Source organism: Aethalodelphis obliquidens, unplaced genomic scaffold (assembly GCF_003676395.1).
Source record: "Aethalodelphis obliquidens isolate GAN/ISIS:26980383/991018 unplaced genomic scaffold, ASM367639v1 scaffold1, whole genome shotgun sequence".
In the NCBI taxonomy this organism is placed as follows: Eukaryota; Metazoa; Chordata; class Mammalia; order Artiodactyla; family Delphinidae; genus Aethalodelphis; species Aethalodelphis obliquidens.
Genome location: NW_020837945.1, coordinates 8,920,267 through 8,943,651, shown reverse-complemented (window position 1 = coordinate 8,943,651; position 23,385 = coordinate 8,920,267). Strand labels below are relative to the sequence as shown.

General features: G+C 38.1%; 1 protein-coding gene across 2 annotated transcripts in view; it reads left to right on the top strand.

Moving 5' to 3' along the window:
- The window catches only part of MORC3 (MORC family CW-type zinc finger 3), a 42,622-nt gene that overhangs the window by 1,517 nt on the left and 17,720 nt on the right, over positions 1-23,385 (top strand). For both annotated transcript variants that reach the window (XM_027100422.1, XM_027100472.1), the window contains exons 2-9: positions 7,320-7,392; positions 9,107-9,239; positions 10,404-10,618; positions 11,159-11,306; positions 12,968-13,115; positions 15,326-15,454; positions 15,871-15,993; positions 19,421-19,518. In XM_027100422.1, coding sequence (XP_026956223.1) covers positions 7,320-7,392; positions 9,107-9,239; positions 10,404-10,618; positions 11,159-11,306; positions 12,968-13,115; positions 15,326-15,454; positions 15,871-15,993; positions 19,421-19,518 — 1,067 coding nt within the window. The remainder of the gene's footprint in view (positions 1-7,319; positions 7,393-9,106; positions 9,240-10,403; positions 10,619-11,158; positions 11,307-12,967; positions 13,116-15,325; positions 15,455-15,870; positions 15,994-19,420; positions 19,519-23,385) is intronic.

The following is a 23,385-nucleotide window of genomic DNA, read 5'->3' as shown; positions in this document are numbered from 1 at the left end:
AGTGAACTGGGTTTTTTTTTTTTTTCTTGCTATTTCTGCACTCTGATTCTTTTCCCCATTCCCCAGCTCCTCCCAAGTTGCTATCTCTGTCTCTTCAAGATTGAGAAGACCGGGAGCAAAGATAAGGGTCAAACAGTCTTGAGAGACTGGCATTGTTGTTAGCTGGCTCTCTGGGTGTAGCAGCTGTCCATGTGCTAAATCTTTCTTTTGTGGGTAATAATGGGCCGTTTGGAACCTCATTGACAGAAATCTCCCATCTGCAGCTTCTGGAGTGTATTTACACTGGTCTTTTGCTTTAGGATAGGAGTTGGCAAACTGCAGTTTATGGGCCAAATCCAGCCTGCCACCTGTTTTTGTATGGCACACGATCCTTAAATGGTTGGGGGGAAAAAGATAAAAGAATAATATTTCGTAACATGAAAATTATGTGAAATAGACATTTCATTTTCCCTAAATGAAGTTTTGTTGGAATAAAGGCTTGCTTATTCCTTTGGTATAGCTCTCAAATGCTAATACCATTTTGTGACTGAGAGCATTGGTTCTGGAGCTCACATGCCTGGGTTCAAATCCTGACTGATAACTGTATATGTGACCTGAAGAGTGGGAATAATAATCTTACCCACTGGAAAGTTAGTTTAAATGAGCCAGTGCCTGTAAAAGTCTTACAAAAGTCCTGTTGACGCCATAAATACTCAGTAAATATTTGCGGCTTTTTTTTTTTTTTTTTTTTACTGTTAGCAGTGAAGCCTATCCATTTTTCCAAAAACAGGTGTAGCTTCTTGAGAACAGAGTACATGGGAAGAAAATTTATGTCTTTTCTTGGAAATATGTTTTTGCTACCCTTGCTCTTTACATATAATTTGGCTGGGTTTGTAATTCTAGATTAGAAATTATTTCTTTTTAGAATTTTAAAGGCATGCTTTATTGTTTAATAGAGTCCTATGTACTGGTACTTAGGCTGGAAACTCAAGTCCTTAATATATGGAAATTTTTCTCATTTATTTGGTGACAGTTTTCCCTTTATTTTTCTGTTTTCTTTTGTCTCCTGTTTTCCTTCCCATTGCTTTTTCTTTCTGGGAGATTTCCTCCGTTTCATCTCCTACCTTTCTCTTACCATATATTTAATTATTATAAACACTGTCTTATTCTCTGAATATCTTTTAAAAATCTTTCTCAACAAAATATTTGTTTTTATCTCTGGGTATATTAATCATAGTATTTTTGAAGTTTTCTTTTGCTCACTGCGTTGCCTCTAGTTTCTTTACATTCTTTTTACTGTATGTTTTTTATTCTAATTTTACACATTCTCAAATGTCTGGAGATGGTCAGCCTTCTACTTATATCTCCAAGTGAGACACTAAAAAAATGAATGTTCATACCCGAGTAGAGCTAGTCCTTTGGTGGGCTTCAGTGTTGGGTGATCAGGTAGAAGGAGCCAGCAGTGTTGTTGGAGCACTCTCTGTCAGTATCTGTTGACCGTAAAGAATGGAAGTGTTAGACCATAAAGTAAGTATGTTTAAAATAACTTTTAAAACTTGTAAAATAATTTTTTTTCAAGTGAGGGATAAAAAAAGCTATCCAGAATGGCCTGGCACAATTGTAAAAGAACCAGATAGAAATTTTAGAAATCATTCCGTTTTCCAGAGAGGAATTCTACATCTAGTCTCCTGCATGGCTTATATAATCCTGGCTGCTAGCTCTTCTGAAGCAGGGAAAAGGAGATAGGAGTATCCCATTGTTCAGTTTGCAAATTTGGTTTTCATTTGTTTACTATTATGGTAAAATACACATAACATAAAATTTACCATCTTAACTATTTCTAAGTGTGCAGCTCAGTACGTTAAGTACATTCACATTGTTGTACAACCAATCTCCAGAACTCTTCATCTTGCAAAACTAAAACTCTGTACCCATTAAAAAATAACCCTCCGTTCCCCCTTCCACCAGCTCCTGGCCGTTTTACCTTCTGTGAATTTGACTACTCTAGGTACATTATGTAAGTGGAATCATACATTATTTGTCTTTTTGTGATTGGCTTGTTCCTCTTAGCATAATGTCCTCAAGGTTCATGCATGTTGTAGCATGTATCAAATTTTCTTTCCTTTTTAAAGCTGAATAATATTTCACTCTATGAATATACTACATTTTGTTCATTCATCGATGGACATTTGTGTTGCTTCCACTTTTGGTTATTATGAATAATGCTACTGTGAACATGGGTGTGCAGATGTCTCTTGAAGACCCTGCTTTCACTACTGTATACAAAATAGATAAATTTTATACAAAATAAAAAACAGTAAGGACCTACTGTATAGCACAGGGAACTATATTCAATATCTTGTAATAACCTATACTGGAAAAGAGTCTGGAAAAAGTATGTGTGTATACATACCTATATATATATCTATGTATGTATACACACACATGCACACACATATCTTTGTGTGTGTATATATGTATGTATGTATAATGGAATCACTTGGGTGTACACCTGAAACTATCACAGCATTGTAAATCAACTATACTTCAATTAAGGAGGAAAAAAAAGGACCCTGCTTTCAGTTCTTTTCAGTATATACCCAGAATTAGAATTGCTGGATCCTATGGCAAATGTCTATTTAATTTCTTGAGCCCCCTCTGTATTTTCTACAGTGGCTGCACCATCTTATATTCCCTCGAAGGGTGCGCATGAGTTCCAGTTCCTCCATGGCCTCCCCAACACTTACTTTCTGCTTTTGTTGTTGTATTTTTTGTTTGGATTTTTAACAATACCCAACCCTTTGAGTGTGAGGCGGTATCTCGTTGTAGTTTTGATTTTCATTTCCCTAATGATTAGAGATGTTGAGCATCTTTGGAGAAATATCTGAGTCCTTTGCCCATTGTTTAATCTGTTTGTAGTCTTCTTGTTGTTGAGTTGTAGGAGTTCTTTGTAAATTCTACATATTAACCCTTCATCAGATACTTGATTTGCAGATTTTCCCCCCCATCCTGTAGGTTGCCTTTTCACTCTGTAGATTGTGTCCTTGGATGCAGTGGTCCATGGCCTGCTAGGAGCCAGGCCACACAGCTGGAGGTGAGAGGCTGGCGAGCGAGTAAAGCTTCATCTGCTTCATCTGCGGCTCCCCATCGCTTGCATTACCGCCTGAACCATTTCTCCATCCCCACCCCCCGCTTCCCAGTCTGTGGAAAAATTGTCTTCCAGGAAACCAGTCCCTGGTGCCAAAAAGGTTGGGGACTGCTGCTTTGATGTACAGAAGTTTTAAATTTTGGTGATTTCAGAAGTCATTGCCGAGTCCAATGTCGTAAAAGGTTTCCTCTATGTTTTCTTCTAAGAGTTTTATGGTTTCAGCTCTTTGATCCATTTTGAGTTAGTTTTTGTTTATGGTATAGGGTAAGGCCACAACTTCATTCTTTTTATGGATATCCAGTTTTCCCAGCACTATTTGTTGAAAAAACTGTCCTTTCCTCATTAAATGGTCTTTATACCCTTGTGGAAAATCATTTGACCATATATGAGAGGGTTTATTTCTGGTCTATTTGCTGACCTGCTTTTAACCCACCTGCTTTTGATTGTCTGTGAGCCTGCCGCTGTCAGTTTCTCCAGAGAACAGACCTCCAGCCTTACGTGGTTTGCTGAGGGTAGTTGAAGGGGGCTGCTCAGGTTAAAAGAAGGATCTGGGGAATCTTTCTTCTTTTAAAGACTTTCAACCTATCTTGTTTTCATACAACTTCTAGTATCTTTTACTTCAAAGGTACAAAGTCTAATTTCTAAGACTTTCTGGGGTTGCCAAGGTTCCTGACCTGCTTCTGGTTGGTTTTCTCATCTCCTACAGGCTTCGGATTTAGCTTTTTCCAGGCTATTAAATCAGTTGTCACTAGTCTGTGCTTTCCAGTTTCCAAACTACTGACTATTTTGTCTGCTATTAGTAATCACTTCTTTGATTCTTTTTGTTCTTCTGGGTTTCTGCCCCTTTTTTTCCTTCATTATAGAGCGGCTTCGGGAGGCAGCAGAGGTAAACACTGTCCATGTGTTCAGGCTTCCATCTTATATTTAAATGATTTTTTAAATTTGTGACTATTTGTTGACTCTAAAAGTTCTATTGATTCTTTTTTTTAATATATATTTTTTATTTATTTATTTTTGGCTGCGTTGGGTCTTTGTTGCTGCGTGCGGGCTTTCTCTAGTTGTGGTGAGCAGGGACCACTCTTCGTTGCTGTGCATGGGCTTCTCATTGTGGTGACTTCTCTTGTTGCAGAGTATGGGCTCTAGGCATGTGGGCTTCAGTAGTTGTGGCATGCGGGCTCAGTAGTTGTGGCACACAGGCTCTAGAGCGCAGGCTCAGTAGTTGTGGCGCACGGGCTTAGTTGCTCCGCGGCATGTGGGATCTTCCTGGACCAGGGCTTGAACCTGTGTCCCCTGCATTGGCAGGCGGATTCTTAACCACTGCGCCACCAGGAAAGTCCCTCTATTGATTCTTTAAAATATGTGTGGTCTTCGTTGTATCTCATTTTTGTGTGTTTTTTGGAGGGGAGTATTACTTTTTTTTTTTGCGGGCCTCTCACTGTTGTGGCCTCTCCCGTTGTGGAGCACAGGCCCGGCGGCCATGGCTCATGGGCCCAGCCGCTCTTCGGCATGTGGGATCTTCCCGGACCGAGGCACAAACCCGTGTCCCCTGCATCGGCAGGTGGACTCTCAACCACTGCGCCACCAGGGAAGCCCGAGGATTACTTTTTAAATGTCTAGTTATTTCAAGAGATTCCTGTTTTATAGGCTGTTATTTCTTTTACCTAGTGTTGGGGGGCGATGCCTAATACTACTGTATCTTGTCTGCTAATATTTTCTCCTGGTGGATTGTTTCCTTAAATGTTATTTTAGATTGTGTACTCAAATATTCCCCAAATAATGTCTCTGGGAGAATCCTATGCAGTCTGGTTGAGGCTGTGTATCCACAGTGGTTCTGCAGGTTATATAAATTGAAATGCTTAACCCAAGTGAAGGCATGCCTCTTTACAGAATTTCATGTTACACTTTTTTTGTTTGATTTTAACCTAGAGTCCAGAGCAAAACAGAAAGCTTCCCATTGGGCATATTCCCCCCACCCTCTTTTTTACTGAGGAAGTAAGAGGGGGCAGTAACTTCAAGTGCGTGCTTCTCTTCTGCCATGTCTCCTATCCCTGAGTCACCATTAAAATTGAAACCTTTGTATTCCATTTAAGCACCCCACTCTAATCCACATTTTCAAATTTTATTTTAGTTTTTAATTCCTTCTTTACTTGAGGCCTTTGAGGATTTTCTTTATTTATATATGAGCTCATTTGTGCCTTTAAGGGTATACTTACCTTTTTAAAAAAACATACACTTATAATGCTTATTATGTCCCAGGTGTTCTTCTAAGCATTTATAAATATTAAGTTTTTTAATTCTCTTAATGTCTTGGTAACCTGATATTATTATCATCCTTATTTTCACAGATGATAAAACTTGAGGCACAGAGGGTTAAGTTGCTTACCCAGAATCACACATCTAGTTAAAGATACTCCACAGTCCATGTCGTGTGTGTGTGTGTGTGTGTGTGTGTTGGCTGTTGAAGGGTGTTTTTCTTTCCAGCTGATGACATGTTCGAGAGATGAGAATTAAGAGTAGTTGAAAATAATGCTTTTGTTTAAATACCCAAAAAGCCACTGTTTAGCATTCATCTTTTCTTACTGATGCCTTCTTTGCTTTGTTCCCCCGGGACTCTTACTCAAGAACAATGTGTGCCATGTCAGTTTGGAGTTGGTATATAGGATGAAGTTATTAAATGTAAGTTGACAGTCTGCCCACAGTCTGCCGTACATCTAAAATCAAAGTATTACAACATGGACCAAAATACCCAATTTCTAACTCCAGACTTCAAACCTAACAAATTCATAAAATTGAGAGCAAAGACAGAAACTATTCTAAGGGTTTCTGGTGTTGATTTAATCGTTTTCTGCTTTGGTAGCCAGAGGCTTTACACCCCAAAGCCATGCCCCATAGTAAGATTTAGAATGGGTGAGGAGTACACTATGTATTCTTTTTTTTTTTTTTTTTTTTTTTTTTTATTTATTTATTTTTTTTTATGTATTCTTTTATAAATGGAGGACTGATGATTGTGCAAGGGGAGGGCCTGGGACAGGACTCAGGTATACTAATTTGACAAAAGGTTTCTTGTAGAAGATGAAGGCCTGGAAATTGATTTTCTTTATAAAAACCCTTGTTTTAGAAAGTTGGGGAATTCCTTATACACCATTATTACGTGGATGTATGCTATAGAAAATATGCCATAGAAGGTCTGAATTACATATGCTCCAGTTCGAAGACCACTCTTCTACAGAATACTATTTTTCACATGTGTACTTTAACCTGATAGTAAACAAATGCTTAGGGATTGTCTAAAATCGAGGGTGGACAGAGGAAAAGTAGACCTCTTTCTGACACCTTGTGGCAGCAGCTGAACACTGTAAATGCAGCTGGTTGGATTTATAATCTAATCATATTTCTAGGGCTCTTCACATGAAACACTTTAAGTGCCTCTTTTTTCCCTCTTAAATATGAGATAATCTGTTCAAAATGAACACAAAAAAGTCCTCATTTCATGGAAATACTCTGCATATTGAAATTTCCAAGCCTCAGCCTTTTTAAACCATTTGTACATTTTTAGGCATGTGATATCTGCACTACTCAGGAATTTAGAGAGTTCCCTATAGCATGAGGTTGATTAACATACTCTTCCATACTGTATTACCATGAATCAGACATAAAATCTCTGGAGGTCAAGAAGGTTTGTTGCATTTGAACTGTTATTTGACATTGTTTGAAGGCTTTATAGATGTATACTGTTCCAGGGCTGCAAGTTCAGCTGTTGATATAATGAACTTGGAGAGACCATGAGAAAAGCCTGTTGCTTAATAAACAAAGCTAAGTTTCTTAAGCGTAATGCACTGAAGGAGAAAACACCCCTTTGACAAAGTCTTAGTTTTATCTCATGGTAATTTTGAGGTAGGTCTTGTAGGGTGGATAGCTTTGGGATTGGGCACTTAATGATATGGCTCTGGATTGGTGGACACAGGAGGCAAGGGTTTTGCAGCACAGCTTGATGAGAAACTGTTTAGTTGATTTACAGCCATATCTTCCAGGAATCTCATTTTCCGGGTTATGTCTTCCAGGTATATCCTGACACAAGCAGCTAAGTCATTCTTGCTTGGTCTCTCTTAATACTGGGACAGAAAATTATTTTGGCGTCTGTTCTCAAAAGTAAGACCTTAATTAATTTACGTGAATCATTGGTTTATTTCAGCTTTGCCCGAAGTTTTTACATACAAATTCTACTAGTCACACTTGGCCATTTAGTGCGGTTGCTGAATTAATAGGTAAGTAAATTCGTGTTTCGTATATAATCTGTTGCTTGCAGTTGAAGTTCTAAAAAGCTTTTTATTGAAAAATAGTATGCAGATGTGCTTTTAAAAAAAACCAAAGTGTATCTCAGCGATAACATTGGTAAAGGTTACCTAGCATAACAACTATTCAAACTGATGTCAAGTTAATCAGTGCTCAGCCTTCCCTACTCAGAATATTTCCCTATATTACTATCAAAGTATTTTAATTTGCAAAGTCCTAAAGCATTTATGTTGCAAATATTTTTAGTCCATTATAAAAGAAATACGTCTATTGCCAAAAAGTGAGAATTATGTTTTTTTTTAATAGTCTGAAAATATAACAGTGGATTAATTTTTCTGGTGTTAGTAACTAGGAGGATTATATTATGTTAGATTTGTGATAATAAATTCTTGGTTTTTCCAGTAGATAGAATGATCAAGGTATAAGATTATATTTAAAAGTGTTTTAATGAACATGAGGAAAGAGGCAAGGTTGTGTTCAGATTTGCATTATGGGTCATGATTTTTTTCTTGGTAAAATTAGTGCACATGAATTCTTGGGAATTCTTTAGATTCATTATCAAGGAAGGGTCCTATGTTGGATGTGCAAGGAAAAGAAAAGAAAGAAAATTTGAGAACCCTTCTTTTCTTTGGTGAAGTTAGATTTTCCAGAGTCTCTCAGCTAACATGTGCTGTTCAGATGTAGACTCTGAAGTGCAAATGAGATAACGTTGCAGCTATTCACGGTCATTCTTTTTCATGGCAACGGGAGGAGCTACTTAGCCTGGGGTTGTTCATCATAGTGCTTCTCTAGCTTTGGGTTTGGGCAACTGAAAGTCATGGTGCTCTTTGTGGTGTATCGGATTTTTAAGTTTTTTTATGAAGCTAAGGTGGTTGATGAAAAAGATTATTTGATTTTAATTGAGGACTTACAGAAGGATAGTTTGAGAACCATTATTTATATTATAATGAAGACTTGAAAATATACCTCAAAAGTATTTTTAGTCAGGGATATTCTGATAGATCTTAGATAGTTCACAAGTTGATTTTATTACTGCTACTGTTGAAAATTTTTTCGTTTTTCTTTGATATATTCCTCATACTTACCTGTTCTGAGAGAAACAAGTATGCTAGGCAAGGGTATTAAACGGTGAGGTGTACAGAGATTAGAAAAATGTACCAGCCATCAGAAACTTCTGTCAGATTGAAAAGGGCTACAATTTGAAGAACTGGGTAGAAGTGAACCTTCATCTGTGTGTATAGGTTAGCATACTGCTTTCTCATTTATTCAGTAACTGTTGTGGACCTTCCATGTTAACTTGCAGTGCTGTTGACACTCAGCTCTCAGTTTCCCTTTTGATAGCTAGGCTAGTTCTTTGGGCAGAAGAAGACCTTCCTGTCTTGATCATCTCTTCAGTGCAGCGATTCTTCTGGCTTTACACTTTTTCAGTGTAGTGGGTACCAGTCTCTGCTCTCTATATAACAAATGGAGGGCTTTAGATAGAGTTAATTCTGTAATAGTCAATGAACGATATATAGCATGGTACAGTTTAGTTTCATGTTGTCAAATCTTAGGAGTTCTAAAACATTTCAGCTTTTAAATTTTCCTTAAAATATATTATTCTGTTGCTTGTCAAAGTGTTGTTCTGAACTAATTGCTCTTCTTCAAAATGCAGAATCAAAATTTCGCAAAACTTTCGTTTCTCAGATAATGCTTACGATCCTGATGTGAATGCTAAACAGATATGGATTGACAAAACAGTGATAAATGACCATATATGCCTGACATTCACTGATAATGGGAATGGTATGACTTCAGACAAATTACATAAAATGCTGAGGTATGTAAAGTGTCACACTCCTTAAAATCATTGCTTTTACCTAGTTCAGGTGTTTCATGTGTCATACTTAGACCCTGTAGTTTTTGTTTTTTAAACATGAAATGCTATACCCACAGTGTGCTCTATTCTCCTAAGTCTTCTGTCATTTTCTACTACTGTTAGATTATTATTATTTTTATTTTTATTTATTTATTTATCTTTTGCGGTACGCGGGCCTCTCACTGTTGTGGCCTCTCCCGTTGTGGAGCACAGGCTCTGGACGCGCAGGCTCAGTGGCCATGGCTCACAGGCCCAGCCGCTCCACGGCATGTGGGATCTTCCCAGACCGGGCATGAACCCATGTCCCCTGCATCGGCAGGCGGACTCGCAACCACTGCGCCACCAGGGAAGCCCTACTGTTAGATTATTAAGCAGTCCCTGCCATTCTCATCACCCGCTCCCCATTTCTGACTTATCTAAAATTCCACCATTCCTTTAGAGTTGTAGCACATTGACATCAGTTGTTTGTGCTTTAGTGGAAATAGTTTTAGCTACTATTTCCTATAAAACTTACCACTTTGGGGAATGGGGACTGGTAATTTTAAAGTGACACAGGATGAGGAAGTAGCGTAGTTGTAAGGGCTTGGGCTCTAGGGTCACAGAAATAGGATGTCAGGATGAAGCCAACTGTGCCTGAAATAGAAGCTAAGATACATAGTACAGGTATGAGGTAGAGGGAGGATTTGCCTCAGAGGCCTTTCTGCTGTCTCTCAAATACTCCTTACACTGATAAAAAAGTCAGGTTCACCCGATCGATAATCACAGTACGGCAGGCTTGCTGAGAACAAGAGAACCCTTCACACTTAGAGGAAGAGATTTCATGGGGTGAAATCTCAAGGTCCCTGGAGCCTAAATTATAATTCAGCCATTTAGCTGGGATGTGCCAGGCAATGAGCTCCTGTTTTAGTATGTGTAATCTTTACATCCCTATAATGTGGATTTGGTTTCCTTCTTTTCAGAGATAGGGAAACACATCAATATAGATTAAAAGTAATTTGCCCAAGATTGTACAGCAAGGAAGGATGAGGCTAACATTCAAACTTAGGCACTTTACTTGGTATTACAGTTTTTGAATTAACATAAATGAAGATTATACATACTTATTAAATTTTTTTTTCTTTTTAGCTTTGGCTTCAGTGACAAAGTCACCATGAATGGTCACGTCCCAGTTGGATTGTATGGGAATGGCTTCAAGTCAGGTTCTATGCGTTTGGGTAAAGATGCAATGGTTTTTACCAAAAATGGAGAAAGCATGAGCGTGGGCTTCTTGTCTCAGACCTACTTGGAAGTCATAAAAGCAGAACATGTTGTTGTCCCAATAGTGGCATTCAACAAAGACCATATCCTTTTGATTTTGAAATTGAAACTATGAAGAAATAATCTGAACCATTCCATCCTTCTGCCCTCCTCCAGATTCTTGTTTTTTAATCATACCTTCCATTCTAGCTCTTGTTCCTATCCACTGCCTCTACTCTACATCTGGGCTAAATGTTTGTCCCTTTGTTTTCTCTATTGGAATTGTGCCATGGAAATCCTTAGCATAAGGCGATTGCATTTTATGTTAAGCTTCTTTATTTCAGTCTTTTTGTGGTCTGATAAGCTTATGATCTGGCTTGATATTTTCACCAAAAAATGAAAAAGCAAGATATCCTTAGGAAAATGTCTTCTGTATAAACATTCAAATATTGGAAATAATTAAAGTAGGAATAATAATAAACTTCTTCATACTTCATCCTTCTTGGTGTTCATTTGAAATCACACTATCATTTTAAAACTTAGAAAATAATTTAGGAAATGGTTTTTCAGTTAGTTTGAGTTGGTTTCCATATTGTAATTGTGAAAAATACGCCATTGGTCTAAGTCTTTAACTTAGGATATACGACAGATAATTAATTTAACAGAATCGAAAGCGAGTCTTGCTGCAATTCTGGAACATTCTCTGTTTTCTACGGAACAGAAATTACTGGCAGAGCTTGATGCTGTCATCGGTAAGAAGGGGACAAGGATCATCATTTGGAATCTCAGAAGGTAAACGGTAGACCTCAGCTAGTTGTTAACCATTTGGGAAGTAAAGCGCATGTGTGGGAATAATTTCATTACGTTCATGCTTTGTCACACAAGAGTGCAAATATATTGGAAGGTCCTCATTTTATGGCATAGTTAATGATTTACCTTTTCCAAGGGTATTTTATTGAGGCTACTTTGGCTTCAATTTGAGATAATTTCATATTACTAAAAATAAATTTCCTAGCCCTGCCATTCTGTCTCCATAGCACTCTATTTTCGCTCTTGGTTATACCATCCCTCTCCTCAAAAAAAAAAGAGAAATGAAACGAAAAGATAAAGCCCAGCCAACAAGTCCCAACTTGAGTAAGTTAGAGAAATCTTTGTCTGTTTGGTTAATTACATAAAGCTAAGCACAATTCAGCATCTGTTGAGAAAAATAATACAAATGAGACTTCTGTGTTGCTAAATCTTTGTGAGGATAAAATCCTTTGCAAATAAAGTTCTAAAATTTAGGGTAAATGTGTGATATTGAGAGACCTAAGATCTGTTGAACCATAGGAATAAAGCACACATAGTGATAATCCTAAAATCCTTTAATTCTTGTGCTTTTCTGACCACCTGTATTCCGTTTTTCTTTTATTTTCTTTTTCTTACTTTCTTCCCTGCCCCTCCCATCCTCCCCACCATTTTTTCTTTAACTTTTAATTTTGAGATAATTGTAGATTCATATGTAGTTGTAAGAAATCTCATGTACTCTTTACCCAGTTTCCCCCAATGATAACTTCTTGGAACACTACAGTACAATAGTACTGTTGATACTGACATTGATACAGTCAAGGTACAGGACAATTTCATCAACTCAAGGATCCCTTTTATATCCACACCCACTTCTTCCTTAATCCCTGGCAACCTCTAACATGTTCTCCATTTCTGTAACTTTGTCATTTCAAGAATATTCTGTAACTGGAATCATACCGTGTGAAACCTTTTGGGATTAGCTTTTTTCATTCAGCATAATTTTCTGAAGATTCATCCAGGTTCTTGTGTGTCCGTTTGCTTCCTCTTACTTGCTGAGTGGTAATTGCATTGTATGGATGGACCACAGTGTGTTTACCAATCTGGTTGTTTACAAGTTTCATTTATTACAAATAGAGCTATAAAACAGGGGTTCCCAACCTTTTTGTCATCAGGGTCTGGTTTCATGGAAGACAGTTTTTCCACAGGGTTGGGGGGTGGGGTTCAGGCAGTAATGCAGTGATGGGGAGCAGCAGGTGAAGCTTTACATCTCCTGCTGTGCGGCCGGGTTCCTAACAGGCCCAGGGGTTGGAGACCCCTGCTATAAAATGTGTGCATAGAGATTTTTGTGGGAATATGGTCATCATTTTGTGGGCTAAATGCCCAGGAGTGTAATTGCTGGATCATATGGTAGTTGCATGTTTATTTTTTTAAGAAACTATCAGAATGTGGCTCTATCATTTGACATTCCCAATGGCAATGTGTGAATGAATACAGTTCTTTCCTGTACCTTCTGGGTTTCTTTTCTCCCTCTCTCCCTCCCTCCAACTCCTCTGACCTTAACTGCCACCACATGTTCGTGTTTTGTTTTGCTAACTGAAAGTTTTTTGCTTGCTTATCTTATGGTGAAGTTAAAATTTAGCTCTTATAAAAAATTATTTTTGCAGCTACAAAAGTGCAACAGAGTTTGATTTTGATAAGGATAAATATGACATTAGAATTCCAGAAGATTTAGATGAGACAGCAGGGAAGAAAGGGTACAAGAAGCAAGAAAGGATGGACCAAATTGCCCCTGAGAGTGACTATTCTCTGAGGGTATGTATTTAGCTCTCTTTGTGGGAGTGAGAAAATCATCAAATAATGGAAATTGTTAACCACTTGTATTATAAATGCTGCCAGAAATCTCTAAGTATCTCAGACATGAACCAACTTATTAAATTTGTCTTGTGTGCACTGCTTGTTTTATTTGCCTAGAAAAGTTTTTTAATTGCGAAGTCATCAGATCTAACAGTGCTTGTAAAAGTTCTTTCACTGTGTGGTTAATTATTTGAATTGGGAATACTAGAATCAGTTTGTCCTGTGATGGCCATATTGATTGATTCAATCAAAACGCCAGATTCAGAGTGTGTCTTTTAAAATTTAAAATATTCTCTAGAACACGCACACACACAGATACCCTAAAGCAATAAATTATGTATAGCCTATACATAATGCACGTTAGTATAATTTTGTGATAAATATCTTTGAGATTTGACCTTAGAGATGAGAATGTTTTTAAGATTGAAGGAATTCATATCTCAATATAACAGTGTTGATATAATAAGAATATTAAGTTTCGGGCTTCCCTGGTGGTGCAGTGGTTAAGAATCCGCCCGCCAATGCAGGGGACACGGGTTCGAGCCCTGGTCCGGGAAGATCCCACATGCCACGGAGCAACTAAGCCCATGCGCCACAACTACTGAGCCTACGCTCTAGATCCCACGAGCCACAGTTACTGAGCCCGCACGCCTAGAGCCCATGCTCCGCAACAAGAGAAGCCACCACGACAAAGAGTAGCCCCCGCTTGCTGTAACCGAAGAAAGCCCACGCAGCAACAAAGACCCAACGCAGCCAAAATAAATAAATTAATTAAAACAAAGAATATTAAGTTTCTTAGTCACTATGATAAGACATATAATACTATTCCCTTTTTTTTCCTTCTTTTTGTTTTTCTTGGCTGCACTGTGGCATGTGGGATCTTACTTCCCCGACCAGGGAGAGTGGTCCTAACCACTGGACCACCGGGGAATTCCCCTTCTCCCTTTTTTTGTGCTAAAATTATTTCATAACCCCAAGCTAAGGATTCATTTGACGTTTACAAGTATACTATGTAATTTTTTCTGAGATTCTGGCAATTACAATGGCAGCTATTACTATTCCTTGATATACTCCAGTGTGTTAGTGAAGTATGTCCTAGTTGTTAAGAAAATCTTAACTCAAGAATATACAGAGGTCGCCAGAGCAGATGGTATAATGTTAGTGTACCATGAAAAAAATGTTTTAAAATATCATTAATGAATTTTATAAATGGGCAAAACACCACTAATTTTGAAATCAGGAGTCAGGAAAAAAAACAAGAGACATGTTCAAATTTTAGTTTTGTGTTGAACTTTTCATATATCCTCCTTAAGTTGTTCAGTTCATTTCCCTCAGAGATTTCTGATAGCTTGGAGACAGGCACAGGAGATCATATTTTAACATGTTTTAGGATGCAAAGTTTCGTCACAATTCTAAGTCTAAACTTCCATGTATTAAGAATTGAAAACACGTTTAGGGAATTCCCTGGCGGTCCAGTGCTTAGGACTAGGCACTTCCACTTTCATGGCCCATGTTCAGTCCCTGGTCAGGGAACTAAGATCCCGCAAGCCTCAGTGCGGCCAAAAAAAAAAAAGAAAGAAAAAAAAAAAAGACTGGAAAACACATTTAGATGACTGCTGATTTTTACAGCTCCATATGGAAGAAGTGCTGTTTGTCTACTGTGCTGAAATGTTGGTGCATTATTTATGATTTTTTTCCTTTTCAAGCTTATAATAGTCCCTTTTGTTTATATTAGATTTTGCTTATTTTTGCCCAAATAAAATTTATTGATGCTTTAAGAATTATAATAGCAATATATAGTTTTGACAGGAGAGTCAGAAAATAGTCCTTTTTGTACACATAAACATATTTTTAAAATTAAAATGAGACCATACTATACATGCTGTTTCTTAACTTTTTTTCACTTAACATATCAACATCTATGTAGGTCAGTAGATTGTTTTCTGTAAGTCATTTTTACTGGCTACAGTATATTGAGCTTGTTTTTAATAAAAAGTATTTAGATATTAACTAATACACCTTTATAGTCTATAGTATTTTATTGAAGAGTTAATATGTCTTTTATCAAAGCAAGGCGGTAGCTTCCTTTTTAAATACATGCATAAGTAATGTTGAACAAATCCATAGATAAATATGTGGAAAGGACAGATAATTGTGTGTCTTTGCAGGCTTACTGCAGTATATTATATCTAAAGCCACGAATGCAGATCATCTTGCGTGGGCAGAAAGTGAAGACACAGCTAGTTTCGAAGAGTCTTGCCTACATTGAACGTGATATTTATCGACCCAAATTTTTAGTATCCTTTATTTTGCTTGTTATGATGCTGTATATAGATACGTATCAGTCAAGTGTACTTCCCTTCCCCCTTTCTCCTTTTATCTTGATAGAGTCAATCCTCTCCAACTTTTGCCCTTTTTTGCACCTTTGGATTCAATAATGAGGGCTTCCCTGGTGGCGCAGTGGTTGAGAGTCCGCCTGCCGATGCAGGGGACGCGGCTTCGTGCCCCGGTCCGGGAATATCCCACATGCCGCGGAGCGGCTAGGCCCGTGAGCCATGGCCGCTGAGTCTGCGCATCCGGAGCTTGTGCTCCGCAACGGGAGAGGCCGCAACAGTGAGAGGCTCGCGTACTGAAAAAAAAAAAAAAAAAAAAAGAGGAAGGGTGGTTTGAAGGGAATGAGGTGGTGTGTTCAGAATTTTCCTTAACATTTAAGACTAATAAAACTGTGAGAATTACTTTTGGATTCAACTGCAGAAATAAAGATCATTATGGGATAATGATGTATCACAGAAATAGACTCATCAAAGCTTATGAAAAAGTTGGATGTCAGTTAAGGGTAAGTTTATATCTGAAAATGTCTGTATCTTTTATAAAAGTTAGGATAACAGGGCATCCCTGGTGGCGCAGTGGTTGAGAGTCCGCCTGCCGATGCAGGGAACACAGGTTTGTGCCCCGGTCTGGGAGGATCCCACATGCTGTGGAGCCGCTGGGCCCGTGAGACATGGCTGCTGAGCCTGCGCGTCCAGAGCCTGTGCTCTGCAACGGGAGAGGCCACAACAGTGAGAGGCCCGCGTACTGCAAAAAAAGAGTTAGGATAACGTTATCAGGTCAAATGTGTAACAATGTACTTTTTGCCTAATGACTTTTAAATGTCAATGTTTTTAATAACTGGTATGGCACTTGACCTTAGAACGCTTTTATATTAATTTGAGGACAGAACATTTTATCTCTTTTACAGATGAGGGAATTGGGGCTAATAAGTAACCCGCCTTAGACCTCAGGCACAGGTGCAGATATTTTCTCTACACTTGGAAAAGGATCCTTGATTTTTTTCATACTAGAATAAAATTGATTGGTTTTAATTAGTTGTTGACTCAATAGCCTAAAAAATAGTATCTGATAGGTGATTTACTTTTCTGGAGTTAGTTCCTGAATATATCAGAGTTTTCCTCCTAAGCCACTTCCATTGTTGTAGAATTCAATTTAGGATGGTGAACATTGCCCACTATGTCGATCTGTTTATCCTTTACCTGTTTTCACAGAAAATTTTTTTGTTGTGTGTGGGTGGGTGTTAAGAATTTGTGATAAATTCTGAAATTCAGCTTTGTTAAGGTTTTAAGTCCAGGCATATTTTGTTTTCCAATTCTATGATGTTCATTTTCTATTCATTTTATTTCATTCTAAATTGTTTGCAACAACATGGATGGACCTGGAGCATAGTATGCTTAATGAAGTATAATATGTCAGGAAAAGATAAGTACTGTATGTTACCGCTTATATGTGGAATCAAAAAAATAAAACAAGTGAGTGAATGTAACAAAACAGAAACAGACTCACAGACACGGAGAACAAACTAGTGGTTTCCAGTGGGGGCAGGGTGGCAGGGGGAGATAGGGTTAGGGGATTAAGAGGTACAAACTACTATGTATAAAATAAATAAGCCACAAGGATATATTGTACAGCACAGGGAATATAGTGAATATCTTATAATTTTAAATGGAGTATATAAAATATTGAATCACTGTGTCATACACCTGAAACTAATATAGTATTGTAAATCAACTATATTTCAATTTTTGAAAAAGTAAATGAGGGCTTCCTTGGTGGCGCAGTGGTTGAGAGTCCGCCTGCCGATGCAGGGGACACAGGTTCGTGCCCCGGTCCGGGAGGGTCCCACATGCCGCAGAGCGGTTGGGCCTGTGAGCCATGGCCGCTGGGCCTGTGCGTCCGGAGCCTGTGCTCCGCAACGGGAGAGGCCGCAGCGGTGAGAGGTCCGCATACCGCAAAAAAAAAAAAAAAAAAGTAAATGAACTTTGTTGGGCTCTTCTTTGTAACCACTGATTTCAATTAGAAATATAAATCCAGAAATATGACAACCATGATACAAGGTATCAATAACTTATTTAAAATGCTAATTTTTATTTATAATTGGAATAGTAATTTTTTTTTTTTTTTTTTTGCGGTACGCGGGCCTCTCACTGTTGTGGCCTCTCCCGTTGCAAAGCACAGGCTCCGGACGCGCAGGCTCAGCGGCCATGGCTCACGGGCCCACCTGCTCCACGGCATGTGGGATCTTCCCAGACCGGGGCACGAACCTGTGTCCCCTGCATCGGCAGGCGGACTCTCAACCACTGCGCCACCAGGGAAGCCATGGAATAGGAATTTTTGCCAGAAATACTCTATAATTATAAAGTTCTGAATTTCACTGGTAATTGGAAATGTATTTTTGGTAATAGGCCTTATTTCTCAAGTGTTTTGACTTAAGGTACATAATCCATTTTTCCAACCCAGTTAAATTTGCATTACATATAATTTCTGGTTAAGTTTAACCTTGTAAAAAATATGCTTTTACAGCCAACTTTTTTTTTTTTTTAAATAAATGTATTTTATTTTTGGTTGCATTGGGTCTTCGTTGATGCGCACGAGCTTCCCATTGTGGTGGCTTCTCTTGTTGCAGAACACGGGCTCTAGGCGCACAGGCTCCGTAGTTGTGGCACACGGGCTTAGTTGCTCCACAGCATGTGGGATCTTCCCAGACCAGGGATCGAACCCATGTCCCCTGCATTGGCAGGTGGATTCCTAACCACTGTGCCACTAGAGAAGCCCTACAGCCAACTTTTAATGTTTTTCTTTACCAGAAGATGGACTGGTCGTAGTATTTGGATTCAGTAAACATTTATTAAATACTTGGTATGATTTTCCACGCTAGATGCTCAGCATAAAAAGATGAAAAGGTACAGCACATGCCCCCAGAGCTCTTTCTGATGAGGGGAATGTGGTACATCCTTGGAGCAGCAGAAAGGGCTTCTTGTAGAAAGTGGTGATTGAGATGAGACTGAGTTGATTTACTGTTTGGGGAAGTCTGGCAAGAGCTTTCTAGACAGAGAAAGGAATGTCTGCGAAGGAAAAGAAAGAGGCTTCTGAGAGGATGGCATCATTAGGGGAGTTGTTATGCCTGGACCAGGTGGTAAGTGGGGAATGGGAGAGAGGAAGATGAGGCCAGAAAGGAGGTAAAAAAGAACTAAGATTGAAGGGTTCTGTGGTTTACAAGTTGTATGAAATGAGGAACCACTGATGGTTTTTAGTGAAGTAGCATTATGATTAGGTTTTCATGGTTTTGTCTATAGTTGCATCTATGAAAATTCTCAGAAGTCAGTATTCCACTTTTTCTCTTTATACTTAGACTCAGCTATAGTCGTGAACAAAATACATGTGTTAATCACATGTAGATAATCAGAAAATGACTCAGATACTTTGGGTTCAGTGTTTTAGCTAGCAGGTTTAAAAAATAACCTAGGTCAGTTGAATTGAAGTTTTTACTTCATCACAATAAACAACTGAATGTGTAACTTTGGATAAATGTCTTTAATTTTTATCTAACGAACTTACGGAATATTATGTGCCAAAGCCTTTGCTAGGCACTATGGATACTGGAAGGAGTTACTTGTGGTTTTTAGTAGCTAAGAAATGGCATCCCAGTAGAGGGGATCTTTTTTCCCTAGTATAAAATCGGGAATGATAATACTTGTCGACATGAATACTTGCTAACAGTGGAAGTGGTTTTGGAGGAAAGCTGCTGTTACATATTTAGGAGTTAGCTCCCAGAAAGGTAAATTACCTGCCAGACACTGTTTTTCAATCTAAATGTCATGAGCATCAGATAAAATATAGGAAAATGTTTCATGCAGATCTTAAATCTTGGTGAAGGGATAATTGTTTGAAGCATCATGTTTCATGTTTAAAATGCCAGTTTTATTTTTCAGGCAAACAACATGGGTGTTGGAGTAGTGGGGATTATAGACTGTTATTTCCTAAAGCCGACTCATAATAAACAAGATTTCGATTATACTAACGAATACAGGTATGTTACCTATTTAAATGACTGACTTCTTACTATTCATTTTGGAAATACTTTCATAACTTTTTCTAAGCTGGATTTCTTTCTGTTTTGTGGGAAGCTTGCATAGAAAACACATGTAATCATTTTCTCATCCCTGGGGATTGTATTCTACTCCGTCACAAATAGAAATATATTCTCCTCTGTCTTTACTGATGAAGAATTTTTGAGATTTGTACTAAATAGAGGAAGTTCCTGCTTTCTTGGTAACATTTTTTTGTGTAATATAAAATCCAGAAACTCTGATCTTGGATGGGAACTTTAAGATAACTTAGTCCTATGTACTTGAGACAGAAATGCTCGTATCTTTTAAGAGTGATCAGAAGCCATAAAATAAATATGACCATCAATTTTACTTGTAAATTTAGGAAGCACAAACAGTTGTCCTAATGAGCGTATATTATGAAGAAGAATGCAAACTTCATATAAAAACAAAGTGGAAGGAGGGAAATGTTAAAGAGCAAAATCAGCAAATTAGGAAACACACAATAGAGAAAATCAATCAATATTCAGAGTATAGTCCTGAGACAGAAGCTACCCCTGTTATTTGAACAGGGAAAATATAGGGAGTTGTTAACCAGAATAGTAGAAGGTGATCACTCAGAGAGGTGAAAGAGGACAGTAGATGTCCAGAACTAGCTGATACAAAAGAGCAGCAGTTACCTCTAGGTTGAAAAAGAGTAGACAATAAAGGAACTAAGAGAGGATCCTGGGTCCCTGATGTCAGAGATTCAGATCTCTTTGTAGAGGTCATAACAAACACAGCAACAGGCCACCTGCCATGGCAAGAAGCTTGCCAGAAGGCCTGGCCAGTCTGGGTCTGTAGACATGGCCTGCTGTTGCCAGGGGATGTGGGTGGGCTTGGGCTGGAGCTGTTCTGTAGAGGAGACCTGTCTGTGCCCAAGGGTGTGAGTATATGCTGGAACTGGTTCCTGCTGCTGGAGGGAAGAGCGTGGCCTGAAAGCACAGCTGGAGCTCTTTTGGGAGGCCATGGGCTCCAGCCAAATAACAATGAAGCACCAGACCTGAAGGCCATGTGTCTTGCTGCTCTCACCTGGTAGGTTCATTGCCCCGTTAACCCGGTGTAACATTCCTCAGGCTGGCAAAGGATGAATGTTTACAGGATCAAGCTCCATTATCACAAAACTGAACCCAAAAAAACCCTGTTTGGAACGGGAAGACAATAAGTTGATAATTGACACAATCAAAAGCCCAAAGTTTGTTTTTTGGTAAGATTAACAAAGTCTATAAGCATCTGGCAAGACTAAGGAAAAAGAGAAAACAATAATCATCAATATCAGAAATGAAAAGGAAGACATTACTACAGATCTACAGACAGAAAAACACAGAGGGGCAGCATGAACAATTTTAGACCATTTTAGATGATATGGACACCTTCCTTTCAAACTGAATCAAATTAAAAATTTCCCACATACTTTCAAACATTTAAGGAAGTGGCGGCGCCAGGTTACACAATCATTAAAGGTTTTAAAAGACCACATAACTAGTAGTGAACTCACGAATGCATTACAAGAAAGGAAATTTATGTCAGTCTCTCGTGATTTAAGATATAAAAATCTTAATTAAACAGCAAATACCATTTAGTAACTTGTAAAAAGAATAATACATTAAAACCAAGTGGATTGTATTCCAAGATGGCATGGGTGGTTTTTACTATTCAAAATTCAATGTAATTCATCATGTTAAAGAAAAATCTCATGGTTATTTTCATAGGTACAGAAAAAGCGCTTGAGAAACTACAGTATCAATTTGTGATGTAGGAAAAAAGGGAACTCTTACAAAACCATTAATAGAAAGGGCATATTAGCAATACCGACTATTTAGCAAAAAACAGCAGTTCCTAATGGTGAATTATTGACAGCTTTCCGCTTAAGAGTGGGAGTAAGATAAGGTTATCAGCTATTCACCATTGTTCTTGAGGAAATAACCAGAACAAATAAGGCAAAAAAGAAAGAAATGAAAGAATAAGCGTTGGAAAGGAATAAATAATTTTCTGTAGGTGACAATATCAAGTATATAGAAAGTCCCAAATAATCTGCAGTGTAATACAGAGTCTAAGGTTGCTCGATAAGAAGTATTCAGAAGTTTGTTTACCAGCCAGAAAAAGAAAACCAGCCATGCGATTCAAAAATTTTTATACATAATAACATCAAAAAAGCAAGTGCTTTGGAGTAAATAAAATATGCAAAGACCTCAACACACTAAAAACTATAAAACATTGTGGAGTGAAATTTCAAATCTGAATAAATAGGTATACCAGGTTCAGGAGTTGGTAGGCTGAATATTATAAAATGTTGTTTTTTTCTCCAAAGTAATTAAATACAATTCCAGGTTAAAAAAAAATCCCAGCAGGTGTGTGTGTATGTTAATAGGCTTAATTTAAACTTTATGTGGAAAGTCAGAAGACCAAAGCTAGTTAAGACAAAGAACAGCAAATCAAGAGGACTCATGCTACTACATATCAGCACTTAAAAAGCTGTAGGGAAAGTGTGGTGTTAATGAAAAAATAGGCTAGTGAAATAGAATAGAGAAGCCAGAAACAAGTCCCTGCTTTTTATACATATGGTCAGCTGATTTATGACGAAGGTGTAGTAGGAAAATGATCATCTTTCTAAAAATGATGGTTCAGCATTTTGTATGAACAAAATGAACGTTAACTTCTCCCTCTTATATGAAGCAAAAAATCAATTGCAGATGGATTTTAAGCCTAAATGAGAAAGGCAAAAACAAAATGAAAACAAGAATAGTTTCATAACCTGTAATTTAGGTGGTTTTTTTAAAACAAGATGCAAAAGTATTGATACATTAGATCAAAATGGAAAAATTATCTAAAATGAATAAGATATAGCAAATGTTGGTAAGATGTAGGGCAGTTGGAACTCCTGTATGTGCTGTTGGGTGTGAGAATTGTTGATCATTTTTGAAAGTTATTAGACTGTATTGAGTAAAGGTGGACATCAGTGCCCACCCCTGTGACCCCGCAGTTCCACTCCTATAGGTGTATTTTCAACAGAAATGGGTGCAGTCTCATGGATTGAGGAATAGAGGTGATAAGAAAAGGAGATGAGGAAGAACTGAAAAAGTGATATGAAAGGTGAACCATGTTCGGGAGGGGAGATGATACATTCTTATTCGGATGTTTATGTGTTGTTATAGTGGGGCTTCCTGGTGGGGAAAAATAGAGATAATGAATGGATAGATATGTCTAATATTAACCTGTCAGTACAGAATTTCAAATCTTGATTTTTATTTATTTTTTAATTAATTTATTTTTTGGCTGCGTTGGGTCTTTGTTGCTGCGTGTGGGCGTTTTCTAGATGCGGCGAGCGGAGGCTACTCTTCTTTGCGGTGCGCAGGCTTTTCATTGTGGTGGCTTCTCTTGTTGCGGAGCACGGGCTCTAGGCTCGCGGGCTTCAGTAGTTGTGGCGCACGGGCTTAGTTGCTCCGCAGCATGTGAGATCTTCCCTGCCCAGGGCTCGAACCCGTGTTCCCTGCATTGGCAGGCGGATTCTTAACCACTGCGTCACCAGGGAAGCCCGAGTCTTAATTTTTAAAAGCTTTATTTACTCCATTGAAGTATACTTGATTTACAATATTATGTTAGTTTCAAGTGTACAGCAAAGTGATTTGGTTATATGTATATTTGTACGTCTATAATTCTTTTTTTATTCTTTTCCATCTTAGTTTATTATAAGATATTGAAATAGTTCCCTGTGCTATACAGTAAATCCTTGTTGTTCATTTTATATATAGTAGTATGCATCTGTTAATCCCGTACTCTCAATTTATGCCTCCCCACCCCCCTTCCCC